General features: G+C 46.2%; 2 protein-coding genes across 2 annotated transcripts; both read left to right on the top strand.

Annotated features, from left to right (window-relative positions):
- Positions 1-6,349: 6,349 nt before the first annotated feature.
- On the top strand, positions 6,350-7,255 carry LOC136539587 (zinc finger protein 36-like). The gene has a single exon (XM_066531550.1). The coding sequence runs from the start codon at positions 6,443-6,445 to the stop codon at positions 7,154-7,156; it is 714 nt and encodes a 237-aa protein (XP_066387647.1). The 5' UTR covers positions 6,350-6,442; the 3' UTR covers positions 7,157-7,255.
- A 3,686-nt stretch (positions 7,256-10,941) lies between these two features.
- On the top strand, positions 10,942-11,776 carry LOC136539590 (zinc finger protein 36-like). Its single transcript, XM_066531553.1, has one exon. It carries the CDS (start codon positions 11,039-11,041, stop codon positions 11,723-11,725), a length of 687 nt encoding a protein of 228 aa, XP_066387650.1. The 5' UTR covers positions 10,942-11,038; the 3' UTR covers positions 11,726-11,776.
- The last annotated feature ends 149 nt before the right edge of the window (positions 11,777-11,925 follow it).

Raw genomic sequence — 11,925 nt, forward strand, 5'->3', positions numbered from 1 at the left:
TGCCATGGGCACACCTGACAGCTTGAACAAACTGGCATAAATAAATTTGTCGGTGGAGATGGATGACCAAATACTCCATTTGACGGAAGGATTTCAATTTTCAATCTAGGAGTAGGAGTAGGATGATTTCAAACTCCCTTTTATTTTCCCGTACGGTCGCCGTGAATGGGCATGTCTTTTTTATTTTTCTGTGTAGGAAGCTTTCACGAATTATACCGCTGCTGCTGCCAGCACAGTGATTTGGGAGAGGGGAAAAAAGCTACAGATGAAGATGATGCATGCAGAGGTCAGCAAGACAACCTGCTGCACTGAGGTGTGGATTGTTCTTGACTAGACAAATCGTGTATGATTACAGATTAGGATGCAACTGAGGCCTGAGGGTGATGGCTGCCGTTTGGTTCCCAGTTCCCACATGGCTGATGTTGACATTGCTTGCTAGCTGCTGCTGAAATGGACCCGCGTTAGACCCTAAATATATACACATCTAACAACCCGTATGTGCAACGTGTGGAAATATTCATGTATATGAAAATGATCCTCTCCATTCTAGAGCTTGGACTCGTTTCAACTGGTATATAAATTAATTAAACTAAACTGAAAACAGTGCACATGATTTCAGACATCTTTTTGTAATCATGATTGCTCCTAATGAACTAACTCCGTGTACTTCGATCGCATCAACAACTTGTGAGATACGGAACACGGAAGTTGCTTTGAGCAAATGGTGTTGGACTCTTGGTAATACATACGCCACCTGAGTTCCAGTCCGCAGTACAACGATAATAATAAAATAAAGAATCGATGTTTTTTTTTGAATCTATAAAGAATCGATGTTAGATGCAGATGGAAGCTAACAAGAAGTAACAAATAATCGATCGATCTATCACATGCATGGAGCGTTAAAGCAGCCAGAGAATTTTATAATAGTTCTCCGCATAATATAATACTCCTATTAGTATATTAATTACTTGAGTAAGTAGATCGCTGTTGACACTCAGCCAGCGTCAGCGCATGAGGATGCAAGCACGGCGCAGTGCTCTTTTGTTTTCATAGTCTGAAACTCTGAATATTGAACAGGTTCAGGCTAGGACTAGATTGCCTTTGAACAGATTTGAATAATTGTAGCAAGTATTTTCTCATAGATTGCAATGCAACCCAAAGAAAAAGATTATTATGAGCTTGCTCGTTTCAGCTAGCAGCAGCACTTAGCCACAGTAGTCCGCAGCCTACAAAACTAGGTTTGGCAACTATTTGTTATATAAATGTTAGTTTAATATTCAGATATATACAAATATATAGAGTACTTTGTATAATTCATGGTTTTTCTCCATGCAAGGCTAAGCCTGACGAGTTGTTTCTTCTGTTATTTAAACTAGCCCGTCAATCTGTACTCCCACACGGGCTAGAATCAACATTTGGTATATGGTCCCAGATACATATCTAATTTGGGATTTTTATTGGTAAATTTTAATTTTAATTTAATATAAAATCATATGGGCTGATAATACAGGATTTATGTTACTATTTACCTTGCAAAATTCTTTCATACTCTCTCTATCCTGAAATATAAGGTATTGAAGTGGGGGCTCATAAGTCATAACCCTCCTCTTTCATCCAAAAAGAAAGTTATAGGAATTTCAAGATAAGTTATGAGTAAGGTAAATAGCGCCCTTCCCCTTGCCTCTTCTCTACTCTAGATCCATCATCACTGTACATAAAAATAAGTACATTCCAAGTAAAATCTATCTTAAACTAAAAGGTTTAATGAAGAAACTTTCCTCATTTATTTTTGTTAAAGAGGCGCATGAAGAAATTTCGTTGCTGCATGCGCGTTCCGCGTATGAACTCCATGAAGAAATTTCGTTGCTGCATCCATGTTCCGCGTATGAAATGTACAGTGTTTACGTTGCCAGTGGACTGTGGTTATGCTATCATTCAACGTTCGTGCTGCTTTTCACATTCTTGTTCATCTTACCTGAATGAAAGGGACAGAAACCAACCAAAACCAAGCACCGGCCGGTCAAAATTAAGTGTGCCATTTTAATATCGAGATATTGACTTCTAACCAATTAACATTAACTACGGCGTTGGATAAAAGGGATGGAGGTGACAGTGACGAGTGCCTGTAATATGCATGTGGAAAGTCAAAACCGAGGAGTGCTGTGCTGCTGTAAATATTGAGACAAGAGATTGGCCTTAAGTTAGAGCTGAGATTTGTACCATGCATGCTATTTGAAAACGGGTCATGACATGATTTTTTAGCACAGCCCAAAGCACAACACTAACTTCTGAACAGTGCAGATGAACGTGCTCCGTGTTGTACCTAAAACCTCGGCACGATGGACTGCATAATATGGTCCACACCTTTTAGCTGGGTATGGGCAGCATGACACTGCAAATAGCTCATGTATTTATTTGCTGGTGTCTTCCTTCTCTGTACCCTATTATAATAATCTTCATTTAGGAAAATACGAAATATGTCTTCTAAGCATAGAATGTGTAACCATTTGCTATCTAGTTATGAAACGGGCTTGCTAGCGCCCGGACGTCCGGACGGATGGTGCATCCTCGAACGTCACCAGCATCGAGAAGAAGGAGAGGGGCAGCGGATGCGCAGCTAACGCTGGGAGGAGGAGAAGACACTGAGGCGACGTAACAGAAGGCGAGGAGGGAGATGCAACACCCGATCTACTTTCGAAACATTTAGATGCAACACTTGCAAGATATGTCTGAAGACAGATAAAACACTTTAAACATGCATGTGGAACACTTGCAAAAACACCTGAAAAACACTTGAAACGATTGCAAAATATATAACGCAACATCCAGATAAAACACACTTGCAACATATATGTGAAACATATGCGACAACTAAATAAACACAATTGCAACATATGCAACATCCCGATCTACTTTTGTAATATACATATAAAACACTTGCAACATACCTATGAAACATATGAAGCAATTGAAACATAGGCTTGCAACATGCGCTTTCAGCGTAGCATCTACTTGTTGTTGGAGGCCCATCGACGCGGAGCTCGATGACGGCGTGGGCGCGATGCCGTGGAGTGCCGCGCAGGAGGGGGGATGCCACCGGGCCGGCGGTTGCGAGGCCCCGTCGAGTGGCTGTGCGGCCACCGACGAGCTGCTACGCGGATTCAGGCCAGACTGGGACAAAAGGAGATGTCGCACACACCCCACCATCATCGAACCATCCGCCGTCTACCGGATTCTTTGCCGCGCCCTCCGACGGTTGCGCATCTTGAGCACGGGCGCGAGTCACGAGGTGAGTCCCTTTGCCTCTGCACCGCAGACAACGTCCACTGCCATTCTCGCCGGCTCGGACGCTGGCATCGATGGGAGGAGAAGCAGCAGGGGAGAGGATAATGTTGTGTTTGCAAAACGAGAGCAAGGAAGAGGATGAGACTTTGCTGGATGCATAGGAAGGAAGTGGGGTGCAAATAAGCATGGTGGATTTCTTTTTTATTCATACGGGATGCGTTTTGATGGTGAGTAAGCCGTCCGAATCTGGCTGGGACGTCGGACGCCCTAACCGTAGCATTTCCGGTTACGAATAGATTGTCTAAAAAATCTAGTTATGAAAAGACAAATAAATACTAGTATAACATCATCTAGAATGTTTGCAAAGCCAATTATCAGATCTAGAATAGTTGCAAAGCCGAGATCCAAATGAAGCGGACTCTGCCGGCCGGAATCCCAGCTCTAGCTGCTAGGTCAATTACACGCAGTCAAACTCAAAAACTAGTCTGGCGCCGGTCTTTGATGCTGGCACGCTTTCTGTTTTATTCGCAGTGGTAGAGGCTGTGCTCCTGCAGAAATGTAAAGAACACGTGATCTTGTCGATTTGCCATTTCTTTTTTGAGTGGATGTCGATTTGCCATTTCTGGGAAGGTGCCATTCTTCTCTGGTTTCCGCCGTACAATACAGAGTTCTTTTTCCATTCCAAACTAGTATAGTTTATTGATTATACTTTATATTTTTTATTTTACTAAAAGTCAAACTTTTCTAAGTATAATTAATTTTTGAAAAATATAGTAACATCTACAAGTTCAAATAAATGTACAGTAAGACAATTTCTTTATGAAGAATCGAACAAAACTATAGTATATCGAATTTTATAGTTTAGAATTTAGTTTTATACTAAGTTAAATTGCTCTAAATATAATTAACCTTTTATTAAAAATATTATCGTCTATAAGTTTAAATAAATACAATATATTATATGAAGAATCAAACCAAACTAATTCGATGTTTATTTATAAATTTAATCAAAGTTATTAAAGAAATTTGACTTAGAACAAAGTTAAAGTAAACTGCGAGTCTAATAAATGATATTACCGTTAATCTAGCTAGACTATGATGACACTGAGAAATGAGTATACAATTAATTGTGACAAATTGTGTAAAGGGAAAATCTTACACAGACTATGTATCTGATTACTGATATAAGTCCTTTGGGGGAACATTTATATTACCAAAATGAAATACATTTTGTACTTTATACATTTATTGTGTTTTTTTATGGACTGATTCAGTCCCTACAGACGCAAGGTTTTCCCACTAGCGGATTATTTGTTGGAGTAAATTAACTTGGTCTTGAGGACTTGATGTGGTCACATCTATATATAGAAGATAACATCTGCTGACACACCCATGAAAATTAAAAATAAAGTGAGCTTGTTTCTATATTTGCATAACGATATAAATAAGAATATTAGTGTTATCTAATGTTGTTACTTTCAATATGGGGTGTGGATACACTATGCACCAGACGGATCTTGGAGCGCAAGGTTATCGAAGTCCAACATTCAGTTTGTTGGTAGCCCAACATTACTTTATTGGAAAGACCAAAGCTGATCCATCCAAAGTGCGATTAAGGTAAATCTGCTCTTGAAGTAAAGCTTGTTTGATAAGCTTTCAAATAGATCTGATATCACCTTAATATCATATCAGCAAAGCATCAAAACATTTTGTCGTTGTTTCTATCGGGTACTACGATGTCATCGTGGGCCTGTTTTTAGTTACCCTTGGGACCTTGGCCTAACTCGAGGCACACCCCAACCATGGGGAGAACACCTAACGGATGTCCAAGGGTGTCCTCCTCCTTGGACACCACCTTAGAAGACCAGCATGTGTGTCCAAGTTAAATTGAAGACCCAATCCATAAGTTTGAGTCCATCTTGGATTTTAAGAGCAGCCCGCACTAAAATGGACGTCCAGGTTGCATACGGACTCTGTTTTCGATGTTCTACCCACCGTCTTTGGGCTATTGGGCCTTGTAGCGTGTCACCGTTTTTAGCCCTTTATAGCAAATCGTAAAGGAGAGAGAAAAGGAGATTGGGTGAGGATACTCTTTTTTTGAGGGAAAAAGAGGAGGGGTTTGATCCCCTACTGTGCTTTTATTAAATAACTAAGCGTTCCCAATACAAAGATCAAGAAACAAAGAAGATAGAAAGGATTACACGTAATCTTCTGGCCTTAAATCTATTGAGGGATGAAAAGCTGTTCTTGCTCTTAGGATAACTAAGGCAAATTCTGTTTTGAAGATCGCCCTGCAACGCTGCATCGAGGCCTGTACGCTTCTGAAGATCACATCATTCTGCCCAAATGGACCAGCACATAGTAATCACAATCTCCATAAAGAAAGGCAGCTGAAGCTGATTTTTGAAAGCTTCAAAGATCTAGAGAGGAGTGGCGCCAACTAGAATAAGCAGGTGCAGGGTGTTCCAACAAGCCATAGCAATTCGACAGAGGTAGTCCATAATAATCTATATATGGCGTCTAAGTTGTCCGTTGTAGGCCGGTTCTAATAAGGCATGGATAGCTCAATCAACACGTGCATGATGCGTTCCATGCGTATACACATGAGTGGGTACAGGTTGATCCCTTCATCAGTCTAAGTCTAAATTCAGTGCACACCTTTCTTCTTCAGCTTTGGTCTGGTGTTCACACGCCGCCTACTTGGCGTCGCGATACGAGAGCGTGCACATGCCAAAGAAACGCTTTGCGCCAACGGATCTCTGCAGCTCAGGTAGCCACCGGCGGCCCCAACTAACCGCCCACGTTCGAGTCGCCGCCACTCGCCGCTGAACTACCAGCAAATAGTAGTAGGAATAGTTTTCTATTGGCAACTTGTATGCCAATGCCCCGCGATGAAGCAACGCAGCAGCGGCCACCGCCCGCATGTTTGACTGGCCGCTGGCGACCTCTGCACTAGCTTGCTGCTTGCCCTCCATACCAAACGTAGGTAGATCACCTCCTCGCTGTCCCTATATAAGTACACACCGGTCACCCTCTCCTCTTCCATCTCCGATCCATCCACGCCTTCCAGCCTAAGACCTACAAGTCCAAGAACGTTAGCGACGTGAGCCAAAGAGTTTTCTCAGCACCAGCCGTCGTCAATCGTCATCAGCTAGCCATGGCCGCCGGTTTCGAAGCTCTTCTTGACCCCACCGCGCTCTCCCTCGCGCTGCCGACGCCGGAGCCGGGCCCGGGGCTCAAACTCAACAAGGAGGACTACCTCGCCATCTGCCTCGCCGCGCTCGCCGGCACCCGAGGAAGCGGCCTCAGCAAGGCCGCCGCCGCTGGGTTCGGGTTCGCGCGGCACCAGGAGGGAGTCGGGCAGGTACACGGCAATAGTAAGCAGCAGTGGTGCTCACTGCCGCCGGCCCCCGCGCACGAGGAGGAGCTCCGGTTCCGGTGCGCGGTGTGCGGGAAGGCCTTCGCGTCCTACCAGGCGCTCGGCGGCCACAAGTCCAGCCACCGCAAGCCGCCCACGCAGGAGCAGTACGCCGCTGCTCTTGCGGCCGCGGCGGTTTCCGCGCCCGACTCCGATGAAACGACGACGTCGTCCTCGGGAGGTACCGGTGGGCCGCACCGGTGCACCATCTGCCGGAGGGGGTTCGCCACGGGCCAGGCGCTCGGCGGGCACAAGCGCTGCCACTACTGGGACGCCACGTCGTCGGTGTCCGTCTCCCTGTCGGCGTCGGCGTCGGGGTCATCGGGCGTCACCGTCAGGAACTTTGACCTCAACCTGATGCCTGTGCCGGAGAACGCCGGGGTGAAGAGATGGGTCGAGGAGGAGGAGGTGCAGAGTCCACTGCCGATCAAGAAGCGCAGGATCTTGGATTAATTAACTCTCACAGCCTGTGATTGAGATCGTGTGTCCATAATCTCGGTTCATGTAAAAATGATTGATTCGTTCTTTTATATACACTAATAAATTATTCGATTTTTCTACTATAAAGTTCCTACTTACCCATCTGTGTTTACTAAGAATTTTGCGATCAAGATCTTGAACTCTCCTCTCCTCTTCTCTTAATAATCAACTTCAACTCCCGTGTCTCTCCCTGTTCTGATTCAACTCATTTAATTAGTTGTGTTGACGACTTTTTATTAATAAAATAACTGGAAGTTATAACTCAAATTTGGAAGTCACCGACTTGGATGAAGTATCATCCAAAAAAAAAAACAAATCACCGACTTCCAATCGATGAAAATGGAGAACATTTTAACTGATCCGATCAGACACGAAAATTACAACGTATAGCTAGGAAACACCTGCTGGTATTTTACCAAACCACGTAACTTAACTAACATTAACCGTGTGGATAATCTGCAAAGCGCGGTCGCAAGGATCAAGTATTCAGTCATATATGAATCTCTGACGGTTTAGGTCAACAAGGACGATTTAATAAAACAGTTATAGTGGAATTTGTCTATCCGGATTCACACTACTACAACACAGCTTCGGAGGCGGCAACGTCATCCACGAGAACTGATTTATTTAGAGGCGGCAATAACGTCCATCTCTGAATACTCATCTATTTAATTAAAAGCACATATTACACACGTGGATTACAGTGCCCGTCTCTCTAAATCAGAAAAGGAAAATCGACACCCTATAGCCAAGAGCTTGCTGTCGAGCTCATCATGTTGGTGTCATGGAGCCACCACGGGCCATGAAACTGAGAGAGGGGCATTGGCGGGAGATGGAGGTGCCCTAAATGAAGGAGAACTCAAAGGGGTGAAGAAGTTGGAATTAATATATAGATATTGCCTCTTCGGATCCCTATGTGCACGAGCGCCACATGCCACCGCCAGAGGGCGGAGGGCATGCGCCACTTCTAGAGCAGGGCATAGGCTGTGTGGGCCACATGCATGCTGCTACTAGAGGAGAGCATCGGCTGTGTGCGCCGCATCTCCAGAGAGGCTGGGGGCACGCTCCCATCTCCTCCTTGGAGAGACAACACACATTTTCTTGTCATGTTGCGTCATGCCCTGGGGCACCTGCATAGTAAGTGGCCGACACAGCCTCGTGGGCAAGAGGCAACAGAACGCCGGCAGGGCTAGGGGTGCCGCAACTCTGGCGTCCTGTCAGGCTTCATACTGTTTTTAGGGCCTCCCAAAAGATTCCTCGCGTCACTATGGGTGGAAGGTTGGTCGGCACGACAGGGCATGACCCCACGGCTCCTAGTCTCCTTGGTCGGCCATGACCATTGGTGCTAAGGCCGGGGTTGCTCAGGAGTCCGTGGAGCTCAGTCGCTAGCCTGTCCTAAGTCATTTTTTTCAAGGTCATGAGGTTGTTCTCTAACAGGGCAACCTTGGGCCTGTTGGGCCATTTTCCACTATCTAGTGGGGGCGCGAGTGCACTTGCTGGGTGTAGCTCCCGAGCCCCTGACGGGTTAAGGAAATCAGTCAAGGGGTTAATCATAGTTTATGACGCTAATCCAGGAGTTTATGTGCCCCTGCTGTTAGGTACTCAACAGGTGAGGTTGTGTGTTGCTACCAGTGAGAGGTGATTGAGGAGAGTGAGAGGGGGCGTTGGCGTGAGAAGAAGGTGCCCTGCGTGAAGCTTAACTCAAAAGGGTGAAGAAGTTGGAATTAATATATGGATTTGCCTCGTCGCATCCCTGCGTGCACGTGTGCCACGAGACACTGCCAGAGGTGGGGAGGGCATGCGCCACTGCTAGAGCAGGGGTGTAGGCTATGTCATGCACGTGCATGCTTGCGCAAGACTGCCAAAGGAGGGAATGGACCATCCACCCCCTCTAGAGTAGTTGCTCCCGCGTACCTCCACTAGATCTCCACACGTTGGCGTTGGATCTCTACACTCTACCGTCGAAGGAGAGTGTGAGGGGGTGAGGGTTGTGTGGTGTTGCCTGAGGTGCTAGGAGTGGGGCTCTATCAGGGAGAGGGCATCGGGAGTAAGAAGGGTGGGACACGCTATAGAGAGGTTTGTCCTCTTATGAACTTTTTTTTCTAGTGGTGGTTCTTTACTCTTTAGGCCGCCTCTAAATTCAAAATAATTGATTTACATATAGGGAATATTTCCATTTAACCTATGATGAATTGATTTCTAGATGCGGTGGCCATATATACCTGCCTCTTTAATTTAAATCCTAAGTCCCTTGAAATCATTTATATGGTGCAAAATAATAACTCCTCGGTGAAAGCATGGCATGCTTTAGAATTTGGCAAGAAATGGATGGCAACGAACACTACGCACACGTCAGGACAAACACATACTCCCTCCATTCCATTTTATCTGGCGCAAGTTAAAATGACACGATCTCCTAGATTACACTTTGACCATTCATTTGCTTTATATTATATTATTTATGCTTATAAACTTATAATCTTTGGACAGTATAATTTATTACAAATCTAATCATATAAAATTTGTATTATAATAATAAAAAGTTATTAGCTAATTATTTGTCAAAGTTTTTAAAGTTTTAATTTTGATATACGTGTGCGATAGATAAAATGGACCGGAGGAGGCAGTATATATGCAGAAAGTCCCAACCGTGGAGCGCCGCCGGCGGGCTGCTGCAAAAATAAGGTCAAGTACGCAGTCGAAAGCTGGTCTGTTCATTGACCGCACGCAGATGCGTTGCATGTCTCTATTCTTTCGTACGTCCGGAAATGGCAAAAGGCTAGCACGCAGAAACGCAGAAACACGTGTTATATTGTATAGCCCCAGGTTATAGAGAACGGATGAGTGTGCTACCCCGGTCTGAAATTCGCCATTTCCGGGAAGCTGCTGCAAGAGTGCCGTAGGACAACGAAAGAAGTCATATCTATTCGCTTCTTTTTTGCATACTGATTGACCAAATTAGGCGACTGGTTCACTGCATCGGCATGCGTGCATACAAATCGTAGTTACTGGTACCCCTATGGGCAACTTGGAATCTTAGGGCAGTTCCAATAAAACAAACTAACAAACTGGTAGATTCTATAACATAGAATACTGCACTAAAAACCTAGTACTTTTTTTAACTCATGGTTTCTATGAGTAATAATTATTTTCTCTTTCTCTCTTCCAACTCTATCTTCTTCCTTCCAATGGGAGTGCGGCACGAGCTCCCTAGAAACTGATGGTTTCTCCCCAATGGTGATTTCATGGTTTCTTGGTGCATTGGGTCAAGAGAAGACCTGATTTCTTCATGAGGAAACCATTTCTAAGATTTTTGCTCTCTTCCTTCATTAATTACGTTGCTATGTCAACGTTTTGCCTACGTGACGAATCATTTAACGTTCGTTCCTTTAGGATCATTCCTGCCGGGAACAATTCCTGGTGAAGGCTGTCCTATACAAATTATATAAGCCTTCCTGGCCGGAACGGGCGTTGCATAAATATATACTGGTACCCCCTATGGGCAACTTGGCTGCGCCGCGAACCAACGCAGCGACGGCCAACCGCCTGCATGTTTGACTGGATCGCGTGCGTGCGTGCGTGCGATTGCGTACTACTCCACTGGTTCACTTGCTCCACCAACCAAAGCATCACACGCCACAGTCGATCTCGTTAAATTTTCTCACCTGGTCTGTCTGTCTCTGTTTCCCTGCTATATATTCACACGTACAAGCCGCCGCCTCCATCCACAAACTCCAGCTCGATCGCTCCAACTCATCGCCGGCGGCTAACGTAGTACGACGAACGCAAGATCGAGCTAAAAGTCCAAGGACACAACAGCTTCTTCTTCTCATCAGCTGCCTGCTGCTGCTAGCCATGGTTGCCGGCCTGGAAGATCTCGTTACTGACTCGACCGCGCTCTCCCTTGCGCTCCCGGCGCCGGCGGCACTGGCGCTCAGCAAGGAGGACTACCTCGCCATCTTCCTCGCCGCGCTCGCCGGCACCCGCAAGTTTGGGCTCGGTGGCGGTCGCGAGCGGGAGCGGGAGCAGGAGCAGCGCCAGACGACCAACAAGTGGTGCCCGATCCACTCACCTGCGCAGCAGGAGCTCCGGTTCCAGTGCGCGGTGTGCGGAAAGGCCTTCGCGTCCTACCAGGCGCTCGGCGGCCACAAGTCCAGCCACCGCAAGCCGCCCACGCCGGAGCAGTACGCCGCTACTCTTGCCACACCGGCGTCCGGGGGTGACTTCGACGAGACGACGGCGTCGTCGGGATCGGCAGGAGGAGGGGCGGCTAGCGGTGGGCCGCACCGGTGCACCATCTGCCGGAGGGGGTTCGCCACGGGCCAGGCGCTCGGCGGCCACAAGCGCTGCCACTACTGGGACGGCATGTCCGCGTCCGTCTCGGCGTCCGCCGGGACGGGGTCGTCGGGCGTCACCGTCAGGAACTTTGACCTTAACCTGACGCCACTGCCGGAGAATAATAACGCCGGGATTAGGAGGTGGGCCGAGGAAGAGGAGGTGCAGAGTCCATTGCCCATCAAGAAGCGCAGGATGTCGGATTGACTGATCAATCTCGTCGTGTCTGTCGGTTCATGTAAAAATGGATCTACGCCACCATTGTTTAGTTGATTTGTTCGGTTCAGTTTCTGAACATAAATTCTTTCAATTCATTGATTCATTACTTTATTTCCATCAGTTATCTAATTCGTGTGTTCTGGCGCCTTCAGACGTCGGTAACAATTTGTGTCGTGTTACTCGTGTAT

This window comes from Miscanthus floridulus, chromosome 2 (genome assembly GCF_019320115.1).
Source record: "Miscanthus floridulus cultivar M001 chromosome 2, ASM1932011v1, whole genome shotgun sequence".
Lineage (NCBI taxonomy): Eukaryota > Viridiplantae > Streptophyta > Magnoliopsida > Poales > Poaceae > Miscanthus > Miscanthus floridulus.

What these genes read in the sequence shown, in the direction of transcription:
- LOC136539587 (XM_066531550.1), top strand. Translation starts at nt 6,443, where the DNA reads ATGGCCGCCGGTTTCGAAGCTCTTCTTGACCCCACCGCGCTCTCCCTC.
- LOC136539590 (XM_066531553.1), top strand. Translation starts at nt 11,039, where the DNA reads ATGGTTGCCGGCCTGGAAGATCTCGTTACTGACTCGACCGCGCTCTCC.